This window comes from Carcharhinus amblyrhynchos, chromosome 27 (assembly GCF_965287045.1).
Source record: "Carcharhinus amblyrhynchos chromosome 27, sCarAmb.v2.hapA, whole genome shotgun sequence".
Taxonomy (NCBI): Eukaryota; Metazoa; Chordata; class Chondrichthyes; order Carcharhiniformes; family Carcharhinidae; genus Carcharhinus; species Carcharhinus amblyrhynchos.
In genome coordinates, this window is record NC_137350.1 from 36,540,299 (window position 1) to 36,552,738 (window position 12,440).

General features: G+C 45.5%; 1 protein-coding gene across 1 annotated transcript in view; it reads right to left on the minus strand.

The window, feature by feature from the left end:
- The window catches only part of LOC145359205 (rho GTPase-activating protein 23-like), a 241,368-nt gene that overhangs the window by 59,103 nt on the left and 169,825 nt on the right, over positions 1 to 12,440 (minus strand). The window contains exon 15 of the mRNA XM_080213675.1: positions 4,045 to 4,139. Within this exon, the coding sequence (XP_080069801.1) occupies positions 4,045 to 4,139 (95 nt within the window). The remainder of the gene's footprint in view (positions 1 to 4,044; positions 4,140 to 12,440) is intronic.

Genomic DNA, 12,440 nt, shown 5'->3' on the forward strand with positions numbered 1-12,440 from the left:
ATTGGCAAGAAGGTGATGAGCAAAGATTTCTCCTGGTTACAATATGTTAGCAATATTCTCAACACAATGTGAAAAATTGTAATTTTTAATAAAAATTAAGTTATTTAAGGTATTTCATGTTTTTTCCTATTTTAAAGTTTTATTTTAAGCCCTCACCCACTCATTCCCACCCACACACACCCTCACCCGCTCATGCCCACCCAGGTTCTGACTTGACCTCAGTCTCCTGGCCCTGACTCGAACTTGCCCTCCATAGGCCTTGGATCAGATGTACCTGGATCCCTGTGTGGTAGCCTCACCATTGCTTCACTTCCTGTGATCCAGCATCCCTCAGCATACTCAACAATGCCTGTGTTAGTTGGTCCTCCAATCAGAGACCATTTCTCTCCCTCATTGCTGTTGATAGGTTTGCGTATCAGAAACGAAAATCGGGAGTGACATGGCCTGTAATTGCAGGAAAAGGTCCAAGAAGAATCTTCCAATGAAGCTTACTTCTTTGAGTGGAATATTGAAACCTGATGCCAGGGGCCACATTGTTCTTGGTCTTTTGGCTAAAATCAAACGTCAGATAAAGCACAGCATCATGTGCAATGCCTTTTCTTGCCAGATTGGAACTTGCATGTCTAATTGTTTTTGGAACAAGCATGGGGGTGCATAAGGGCTTGCCCTGTCCACTTTGTTGATTGGCCTTGTAAATTTAAGAATGGATTGAAGTTTTTTAAAAAAGTGTAGCTTTGTGGGCCACATCCAATCATTGGGCCGCACTTTAGACAAGGCTGCACTAAAAGAACAGGACTGGGGGCATCCCTACTAGTAACAAGGCCATCTATTTTTCAGCTTTTTCAAGAATTTCCTGAACTAAAGGACATAAAAAATGTATTCCACAGGTTAAATTACATATCTTCTTGCCCAAATTTTACTTAAAATCATTGCAGATCTTAGGATATGTACTGTTTCAGAACAATGTTACTAGGTACATTTTACTTACTCCCTTTTCCAGACCATCCATTATTTTTCAGCTGGGGTTAGGAATTTGACCTGCTGCCAAGCCTTTTGCGTCAGAACACCCTCAGCTGAAGTAGTATTCTTCCATTTTACCTCTCTCTCTGTGGAGATTTAATTTTGTGAAGCTCTGAAAGTATTCTACTATTTGAAACAAGAAGTGTCCTCTGGTGCAATTGTTATCCTTTGTGGATATAGCCTGCAAGTGTTTCTTACTTATACACCTTTAAATTACTGATGGGCACAGGTTTACTCTAGGTTTCGTTCCATTGGCGGTTTTGCTGTAGAAATGTAACAGCGCACATGTCTATGAACAAAATGTGAATAATGAAGCTCGAAAGGCTTCAATAAACACATATCTCACTCAATTCTTTGCCAACACCTCAAAATTGCACAACTTCTCACCTCCTTCAACCACTTCACCTTCCTCTAATTGAAGGACTTTCAAAATTTATGTTTGATGTTAAGAAAGTGCTATTTACTTAGTTTTCTCTCCTGTTCTTTGTGCTGTCTTCCACTCTGAATCATGATCCTTTACTGAAATACCTCAATAAAAATCTCCCAGCTAAAATAAAATGTAATATTCCTGCCAGGATTGCTCTATGGGCAATGCACTCTACGCAAAGACATCTTCCACATCTTTCCTTTCACTCTCTGATTGTAATTTTAAATTACTGAAGGCTGACTCCAGAATCATGGAATCCTACAGTGCAGAAGAGGCCCTTCGATCCATCAAGTCTGCACCAATGCATGAAAGACCCTGACCTGCTCACCTAATCCTACTTGCCAGCACTTGGCCCATTGCCTTGAATGTTATGGCATGGCAAGTACTCATCCAGGTATTTTTTAAAGGATGTGAGGTATCCCGCCTGCACCACCCCCCCAGGCAGTGCATTTCAGACTGTCAAAAGTAAAAAGGTTTTTCCTCAAATCCTCCCTAAACCTTTTACCTCTCACTTTTAACTTGTGTCCCCTCATAACTGACCCTTCAACTAAGGAGAACAGCTGCTCACTATCCACCCTGTCCATGCCCTTCATAATCTTGAGCACCTCAATCAGGTCACCCTTCAGTCTTCTCTGCTTCATCGAAAACAACGCAAGCCTATCCAACCTCTCTTTATAACTTCCTGGTGAATCTTCTCTGCACCCCCTCCAGTGCTTTTATGTCCTTCCTATAATGTGGAAGCCAATACTCTAGCTGTGGCTTCACTAAAGTTCTATACAACTCCATCATGACCTCTCTGCTACCCTGAATGATAAAGGCAAGTATGCCATGTACCTTATTCACCACCCTAATAACCTGCCTTTCTGCCTTCAGAGATCTAGGGACAAACATGCCACGATCCCTTTGTTCTTCAGAACTTGCCAGTGTTGGACCTGTCATAGTATAATTCCTTGTCAAATTACTCCTTCCAAAGTACATCGCCTCACACTTTTCAGGGTTAAATTCTATCTGCCGCTTATCTGTCCATTTGACCATCTCGTCTATATCTTCCTGTAACCCAAGGCACTCAACGTCACTTAACCACCTGGCAATCTAAGCATCATCAGCAAACTTACTGATTCTACCCCCCACATAGTCATCTATGTTGATTATATAAATGACAAATAATAGGGGGCCCAGCACAGATTCTTGCGGTATGCCACTGGTCACTGGCCTCCAGTCACTAAAGCAGCCATCTGTCACCACCTTTTGTCTCCTATGCTACGCCAATTATGAATCTGCCTTATCAGATCACCCTATGTCCCATGTGTCCCTTCTTAATAAGTCTCCCATATGGGACTTTGTCAAAGGCTTTGCTGAAATCCACGTAAACTACATCAACTTCACTCTACCCTCATCCACACGCTTGGTTATATGCTCAAAAAATTCAATCAAATTTGTTAGGCATGACAAAACCATGCTGACTATCCCTGATCAAACCTTGCCCCTCCAAATGTAGATAGATTCTCTCTTTCTGAATCTTCTCCAGTAGTTTCCCAACAACAGATGTGAGACTCACTGGCCTGTAGTTCCCTGGCTTGTCTCTACAACCTTTCTTAAATAAGTGGACCACATTTTCCAATCTTCTGGCCTTCCCGGTGGCCAGAGAGGAATTGAAAATTTGGATCAGAGTCCCTGCAATTTCCTCCCTTGCCTCCAGTTTCAAAACTAGACAAAATATTCTTCTTTATATTACAATTCCTCAGTTTGAAAAATTTCAATTAAATCCATTGGCCATGAATTAGCTGCACTATCCACAGGCGTAGATCCCTCAAGGACTGCCAGATCTCAAGACAGGCCAAAAATGGGATTTGCACTAGCGAGATTTCGAATGCAATCTTCCCAGCTTTCCCTTCAATGACATCATCAGGATCACACTCAGGAAGGGTGTCAGCCTCATTAGCATATTATATAATATATTTGAATATCATTATAGAGCTTAACACTGCTACTTCTGTCCTCAAAGTATCATCCCAACAAGCTGGGATGCCTGCAGCCCAATGCTAGTATGGGTGGGGTAGAGGGGAGGGCCCCAGTGATTGTTTTGGGTAGGGGGATGTTTCCCCAATGCTTGCATGGGGGTGATAGTGGGGGAGAAGCACCTGATGCTTTTGTGGTGAGATAGGATTCACCCTGATTCTTGTATAGATTGGTGGCGTTGCAGGGGTAGGGGGAGGCACCTAGATGCTCGTGGGAGATGAGGTCCTCCATGTCCCTGGGGGTGGTGCATCTGGAAAGATATATATCGCTTTTCAATGTGAACCTGACATTCAGAGAAATCTTGGGAAAATTCACCCATTATCTTTTCTTCCGAAGAAGTGGCCCCAATATGACAAAATAAGGACTGCTAAATTTCAAGATAGGCCAAAAATGGGATTTGCGCTAGTGAGATTTCATATGCAATCTTCTCAGTTTTGACTCACACTGATTTATAGCTAGGGTTGAAATGTATGGGTGAATCATTGAAGCAAGTGGAAAGTGATTAAATTCGTAGCACTACAAGGGTTACAAGGCTGTGGCAGTAACACACAGAGTTTTAAACTGAATTACTGAATTACCTTTGTTTGCATTGTCTTGTCTGGGAGATCGTGGACGTCGAGTAACATGATGACGAGATCCTTTTGGTGAAGAATCAGACTTACTATTTGCAGGGCTGCAACACAACACAGGTACAATGTCAGTTATGTAACAAGTTGAATTTAAATTGGCTGTGCAGTAATTCATTTTCTGAGCTTTGACGCATGGGCCCATTCTCAAATCATACATAATTTGTAGATCGTAAGACTGTAAGACATGGGAGCAAAATTAGGCCACTTGGCCCATCGAGTGTGCTCCACCATTCAATCATAGCTGATATTTTTCTCATCTTCATTCTCCTGCCTTTTACCCCATAATCCCTGATCCCTTTATTAATCAAGAACCTATCTAGCTCTTCTCAAAGAACTCAACGACCTGGCCTCCACAGCCTTCTGCCACAAAGTATTCCACAGATTCACCACTCTCTAGCTGAAGAAGCTCTTCCTCATCTCTGTTTTAAACAATCGCCCCTTTAGCCTGAGGTTGTGTCCTCTGGTTTTAGCTTTTCCTACTAGTGGGAACATCCTCTCCATGTTCACTCTATCCAGGTCTTGCCTTGTAGAAATCCACCAGATTTGAATTTAAGACTATCTGACCAAATCACTGGTATTTTTTTTCCAATTTAGACAGTTGAGTCACTTTCCATTACTTAGCTATAATATAGTTTCATTCTGTGACATAGCCCATCCATAATTCTCTCTGTGTTAACTATTCTTGTCTTCATGGCTGAAAACGTCAACATTAGCATGACTTTTTTGTGAACTCTAGCAAAGGAAGATCATATATCCTTACAATTCTCTAGACCAAGAAAAGGAGCTATAAAGTAATAACTCCTGAGAATGATATTCCCAATCTCTAAACATAAGAACATAAGAACATAAGAAATAGGAGCAGGAGTAGGCCATCTAGCCCTTCGAGCCTGCCCCGCCATTCAATAAGATCATGGCTGATCTGTCGTGGCTCAGTTCCACTTTCCCGCCCTCTCCCCATAACCCTTAATCCCCTCTCTTATCAAGAACCCATCAACCTGCTTCTTAAAAATATTTAGCGAGGCAGCCTCCACCACTTCAACGGCATATAAACTTATATGATTAAACAGAGAAATAAAGTACTAGTATGATCGGGCAGCAATTCTTTTACACAACACAAAGGAGGAAGTGTGATCGGGGAAAAGTATATAAGTTAGAGAATCATAGTCTACTTTTTCTTTATAGCTTATTCAATAATTTTGGTCATGACCTTGAAGCAATCTCAGCCAGTTACATGCTGAGCAAGGACAGAGAAAAATAAAATTTGAATAAATAAAATAATTACAATTTGGTACAATATGTGATTTCTCCATTTTAAAATCCCCCATTAAAGTATACTTTCCTACCCTGCCAAGTGTTAAATGTTGCACTTTCATTTTGAAAACACAGAAAGCTTGCATCCAAAAGTGAAAATGGTGGAGAAAAAAAGTAATGAAAGAAATATGATCAGGAATATTCAAAAACAGTTTTATAGCCAATTACTGAAAAATGCCTATTGTTGTAATGCATGAAACCAATGGCAATCAATTTGCACATAGCAAGCTCCCACATGCTACAATACGATATAACTAGATAATCTCTTTTTGGGCTCTGACAGATGCTGAAATATTGGGCATTGCATCACAAATAACTGCCTGTGGAAATACTGCCATACTAAGTGCCATTAGATAAAATTAAACATCAGTTAGCAAGCAAAGTTTTGCAGACTTTGGCAGACAGAGTGAAGGAAATTCCAAAGAGCTTCTATAGGTATGTAAGGAGCAAAAGGATAGTGAGGGACAAAATTGGTCCTCTTGAAGACCAGAGAGATAGACTGTATGGAACCAAAAGAGATGGGGGAGATACTAAATGGGTTTTTTGCATCCGTATTTACTGAGGAAACGGACATGGCGTCTACGGAAATAGGGCAAACAGGTAGGGAGGTCATGGAACCTTTACAGATCACAGGGGAGGAGGAGCTGGCTGTCTTGAGGCAAATCAGAGTGGATAAATCCCCAGGACCGAACATAGTTTTCCCACGGACCTTGAGGGAGGCTAGTGTTGAACTTGCAGGGGCCCTGGCAGACATATTTAAAATGTCAGTATTCACAGAAGAGGTGCTGGATGATTGGAGGGTGGCTCATGTTGTTCCGTTGTTTAAAAAACAAAGAACAAAGAACAACGCAGCACGGGAAACAGGCCCTTCGGCCCAACGAGCCCGCACCGCCGCATCACCCTACACCTATTCTACCCTGCATGTCTACGAATGGAACCCTACTCAGTCAGATTCAGGGAAGAAATAGTGTCAATTTGGTAAAAACCGATTAGCCTAAGAGCACATCTTTGGGGTGTGGGAGGAAACCGGAGCGCCCGGAGGAAACCCACGCAACCACAGGGAGAATGCGCAAACTCCCACAGACACAGGCCCAAATCCATGTGTCTGCACAGCCAGCAGTGCTAGTCACTGAGCTGTTGCGGCGCCCGTCTACCGGTCCAGGATCAAGCACACACACTGACATGAAGTACTAGGCCACTCCTGGGACTTCCAAGAGCAGCCCACGCACGACCCGCCGTGTGCATGCCCCTCGTTTGACACGAGGTGGACCTCCACCTGTGGAATAAAGACAAAAATATTAATCTTACAGCCTGCCTTTCCGGTGTCTCCCGAGGTTTAACCCTATTTAATAGCCCCTACCATATCCCTCCATTCTCGTTTCACTCATGCGCCTATCTAACTGCATCTTAAATGAGTCCAACGTTCCTGCCTCCACCACCCTACTCGGTAGCGCGTTCCAGCCCCCCACAACTCTCTGCGTAAAGAACCTTCTTCTCACCTCCAAATTATACCTCTCCCCCCTCACCCTTAAATGATGACCTCTCGTGTTCGTACCCAGTCTAGGGAGCAGTCTCTCACTATTAACTCTATCTATTCCCTTCAGTATCTTATATACTTCTATCATGTCCCCTCTCAATCTCCGTCTTTCCAAGGAGAATAGTCCCAGTTTCTTCAACCTCTCCTCGTAACCCAGTCCCCCCATGCCAGGCAACATCCTGGTAAACCTCCTCTGCACCCTTTCCAGAGACTCCACGTCCTTCCGGTAGTAAGGTGACCAGAACTGGACGCAGTACTCCAAATGCGGTCTAACCAACGTTCTGTACAACTGAAGCATTAGACGGCAGCTTTTATACTCTATGCCCCTTCCTATAAAGGCTAACATCCCATAAGCCTTCCTAACAACCTTCTCCACTTGTGACGCAACCTTCATGGATTTGTGAACCTGCACTCCCAGGTCCCTCTGTATGTCTATACTCCTAATCGGCCTACCTTTTATCACATAGCTTCTCTCTGCATTATTCCTTCCAAAATGCATCACCTCGCATTTGTCAGGATTAAATGCCATCTGCCACCTATCTGCCCACTGCACCAACCTATCTATATCCTGTTGTATCACCTGACAATCCAGTTCCGTACCCGCCAACCCTGCCATCTTGGTGTCATCAGCAAACTTGCTGATCACACCACCTACGCCCTCTTCCAAGTCATTTATGTAGACTACAAAGAGGAGAGGTCCCAGTACTGAGCCCTGCGGCACACCACTGGTCACTGGCCTCCAGCCCGACAAGGTCCCCTCCACAACTACCCTCTGTCTCCTATTTCCCAGCCAGTTCTCAATCCACCTAGCTACCTGGCCTCGTATCCCATGCGCCTTAACCTTTTCTACCAGCCTACCGTGAGGGACTTTGTCAAACGCCTTACTGAAATCCATATAGATGACATCAACGGCTCTCCCATCGTCAACCGTTTTTGTCACCTCCTCAAAGAATTCCACCAGATTCGTAAGGCAAGACCTCCCTCTAACAAAGCCATGTTGCGTATCCCTAATCAGATTGCAACGCTCCAAATGCTCATACATCCTACCCCTAAGTATTTTTTCCATTAACTTCCCTACCACCGACGTCAAACTCACCGGTCTATAATTCCCAGGGTTATCCCTACTACCTTTTTTGAACAACGGGACCACATTTGCTACCCTCCAGTCTTCTGGGACCTCACCTGTGTCCAAAGAAGAGACAAAGATTTGCGCCAGAGGCCCAGCAATTTCATCTTTCGCCTCCCTAAGCAGCCTGGGATAAATACCATCAGGCCCCGGAGCTTTATCCGTCCTTACGCTACCTAAAAGCCCTAGCACTTCCTCTCTCGTAATAACTATATCCTGCAACTGAACCTCCGCTCCCTCCAAGAGACCGCATGATTCCGAACCCCTCTCCTTCGTGAATACCGACGCAAAGTATTCATTCAGGAGCTCCCCCATTCCCTCCGACTCAATACACAACTCTCCACTCTTGTCCCTAAGAGGACCAATTTTCCCTCTAACTACTCTCTTGCCTCTAATATAGGAATAAAATGCCTTAGGATTTTCCTTAATCCGACCAGCCAAAGCCATCTCATGCCCTCTCTTCGCCCTTCTAATTCCCCTTTTTAGCTCCCTCCTACTCTCTCTATATTCCTCCAGCGCACTCTCCGTACCCATTTGTTTTGACCTAACATACGCCTCCCTCTTCTTCCTGACCAAGTCTTCAATATCCCCCGTAATCCACGGCTCTCTAATCCTACCTTTCCCATCCTTTCGCTTAACCGGAACATACCTCCCCTGCAACCATTTCATTTTGTCCCTAAAAGCCTCCCACTTGCCAACCGTGGACTTGCCAGCTAACAGTCCCTCCCAATCAGTTTGCTGCAGCTCCCTCCTAATCCTGCCATACCTCGCCTTTCCCCAGTTCAGCACACTCCCGTTCGGACGGCACTCGTCCCTTTCCATTTTTATCCTAAAGTAGACGGACTTGTGGTCACTGTTCGCCACATGTTCGCCTACCTCTACCTCACCCACCTGCCCCGGCTCGTTTCCCAACACTAAATCCAGTATAGCCCCTCCCCTAGTCGGGCTAGCTACATACTGTTCTAGCGACCCTTCCATAACACATCTTATTGAAACATATAAGATGATTAGAGGTTTAGATAGGGTGGATAGTGATAGCCTTTTTCCTCGGATGGAGAAAGCTAGCACAAGGGGGCATGGCTTTAAATTAAGGGGGGGTAGCTACAGGACGGATGTCAGGGGTAGGTTCTTTACCCAGCGGGTGGTGAGGGATTGGAATGCCCTGCCTGCTGCAGTTGTAAATGCGCCTAGTTTGGGGGCATTTAAGAGATCTGTGGATAGGTTTATGGACGAAAAGGGATTGGTATAGGCTAGTGGGTCATTGTTTTTGTAACTGGTCGGCGCAACATCGTGGGCCGAAGGGCCTGTTCTGCGCTGTAATGTTCTATGTTCTATCTCTCAAACTCCTCTCCCTCCGTACCCCCAGCTCTAGGCCCCCTCCAATTCACTCCGGGAAAATTAAAATCACCCACTACAACCACTCTATTCGTCCTGCACCTGTCCAAAATGCCCCTGCAAATGCCTTCCTCCACTGACTTTGGGCTGTTGGGTGTCCTATAGTACACCCCTAGCAATGTGATCTCTCCCTTTTTATTCCTCAACTCCACCCACACTGACTCAATCCCTATCTCTTCCATATCGTCCTCCCTCTGCACTACTGTGATGTTTTCCTTGACTAACAGTGCCACCCCTCCACCTCTCTTCAACCCTCCTCTGTCACATCTAAAACACTTGTACCCAGGAACATTCAGCTGCCAGTCCTGCCCTTCCCGTAACCACGTCTCCGTTACAGCCACCACATCTAACTGCCTCACAAACATCAAGGCCCTAAGCTCATCCATTTTCCCTGCCACACTCCTAGCATTGAAACAGACACAGTTCAACCCACAAGTGTCCCTCGGAACTACCTTCTCCCTTATAATTTTCCTTTCACCCGACTGTCTCCCAGCCACCTCCCCACCCCCCCTCCCTATTAGTTTAAATCATTCCTGAACACCCCAGCTAACCTCCCCGCTAAGACACTAGTCCCCCTCCCGTTCAAATCCTCCCCACCCCTCCTGTACAATTGCCTTTCTCTCCGAAACACCTCCCAGTGATCCACAAAAGTAAACCCCTCTACCGTACACCAGTCCCTCAACCATGCATTCAACTGCATGATCTCGTCATTCTTAGCCCTGCTCGTACTGGGCAGCAACCCAGACAGTGCCACCCTGGAGGTCCTGCTCTTTAGTTTGGCCCCCAACTCCCTAAATTGCCTACGGACCTCTCCCCTACTCCTCCTTCCTATGTCCCCCTCCCCTACGTGTACTATGACCTCTGCCTGGGTCCCCTCCCCTTTCAAAATTCCCTCTACCCTTTCCATTATATCCTTTACCCCTGCTCCAGGGAAGCAGACCACCATCCTGGAGTCGCGCCCCTGCCCACAGAACCTCCTATCAATCCCTCGGACCCTCCCATCCCCTACCACTATCACCTTACCAGCCCCCTTCCGTCCCTCTAAGTCAGTCTCCCCTTCCTTCCTATTTTTCTGTGCCCCTGCCGACGAACCTTGGGGGGCCTCCGGGGAGGCCGGGGGACCCTGACTAGTCTTCTTCTTCCTCTTTCCCCTCCTAACAGTCATCCATCCTCCCTTCTCTTCAGCCCTTGAGACCTCCTCCTGCTCATGGTTCCCAGCCATTATCTCCTCGTTCTCCCTGACTAGAAACGCATCTTCCAGCCGCCCCTCGAGTTGCCTGACCCGGGCCCTCAAGCGCTGCAGTTCATAACATTTACTGCAGATGTGTACCTTGGGGACACGTGACACCACCAGGAACTCCCACATGTGGCACCGGACGCAACTTACATTCCTCCCTATATTCCCTACCATGTCCCAACCTCCTGTAAGTGCCCAAAGGTAAAAATCTGTCACTCACCTTCTCTAAGCCTACTCTCGCCTAAGCCCAGCGAGCCAAAGCCCTTCTCACTCAGTTCCCACTCACTCCGCTGCCCGCTCTATGCTGCTACCCCTTTTTTATACCCCCCGCTCCCCCTTAACGACAATCCCCTGGCCTAACTTCCGGTACGGAAGTAAACTACACTCTAACAAGCCCCGAGAACCGGAAGTAGAGGAAAAAAGCGGTTTTTAATTCAAATCAGTCACTCACCACAGCCACAGCCACCAGGTTCAATGCTCCGGAGAACAATGAAGTGGGTCCCCGGGTGAGTATCTGATTTATACCCCCCGCTCCCCCTTAACGACTATCCCCTGGCCTAACTTCCAGTACGGAAGTAAACTACACTCTAACAAGCCCCGAGAACCGGAAGTAGAGGAAAAAAGCGGTTTTTAATTCAAATCAGTCACTCACCACAGCCACAGCCACCAGGTTCAATGCTCTGGAGAACAATGGTTCCAAAAGAAATCCAAAAAATTATAGGCCAATAAGTTTGACATCAGTGGTGGGCAAGTTATTGGAAGATGTGATAAGGGATATGATCTACAAATATTTGGATAGACAGGGAATTATGAGGGAGAGTCAATATGGCTTTGTGCGTGGTAGGTCATGTTTGACCAATCTATTAGAGTTTTTCGAGGAGATTACCAGGAACGTGGATGAAGGGAAGGTGGTGGATGTTGTCTACCTGGATTTCAGCAAGGTCTTTGATAAAGTCCCTCATGGGAGATTAGTTAGGAAGGTTCAGTCGCTAGGTATACAGGGGGAGGTAGTAAATTGGATTAGACACTGGCTCAATGAAAGAAACCAGAGAGTGGTTGTGGAGGATTGCTTCTCTGAGTGGAGGCCTGTAACGAGTGGTGTGCCGCAGGGATCAGTGTTGGGTCCATTGTTGTTTGTCATCTATATGAATGATCTGGATGATAATGTGGTAAATTGGATCAGCAAATTTGCTGATGATACAAAGATTGGAGGTGTAGTGGACAATGAGGAAGGCTTTCAAAGCTTGCTGAGGGATTTGGACCAACTAGAAAAATGGGCTGAAAAATGGGAAATGGAATTTAATGCAGACTAGTGTGAGTTCTTGCACTTTGGAAGGACAAACCAAAGTTGAATGTACAGGGTAAATGGTGGGACTCTGAAGAGTGCAGTTGAACAGAGGGATCTGGGAATACAGATACAGAATTCCCCAAAAGTGGCATCACAGGTGGATACGGTCGTGAAGAGTGCTTTTGGTACACTGGCCTTTATAAATCAGAGTATCGAGTATAAAAGTTAGAGTGTTATGGTAAAGTTGTATAAGGCACTGGTGAGGTCGAATTTAGAGTATTGTGTACAGTTTTGGTCACCTAGTTACAGGAAGGATGTAAATAAGGTTGAAAGAGTGCAGAGAAGGTTCACAAGGATGTTGCCAGGACTTGAGAAGCTGAGTTAAAGAGAGAGATTGAATAGGTTAGGACTTTATTCCCTGGAGCGTAGAAGAATGAGGGGAGATTTGATA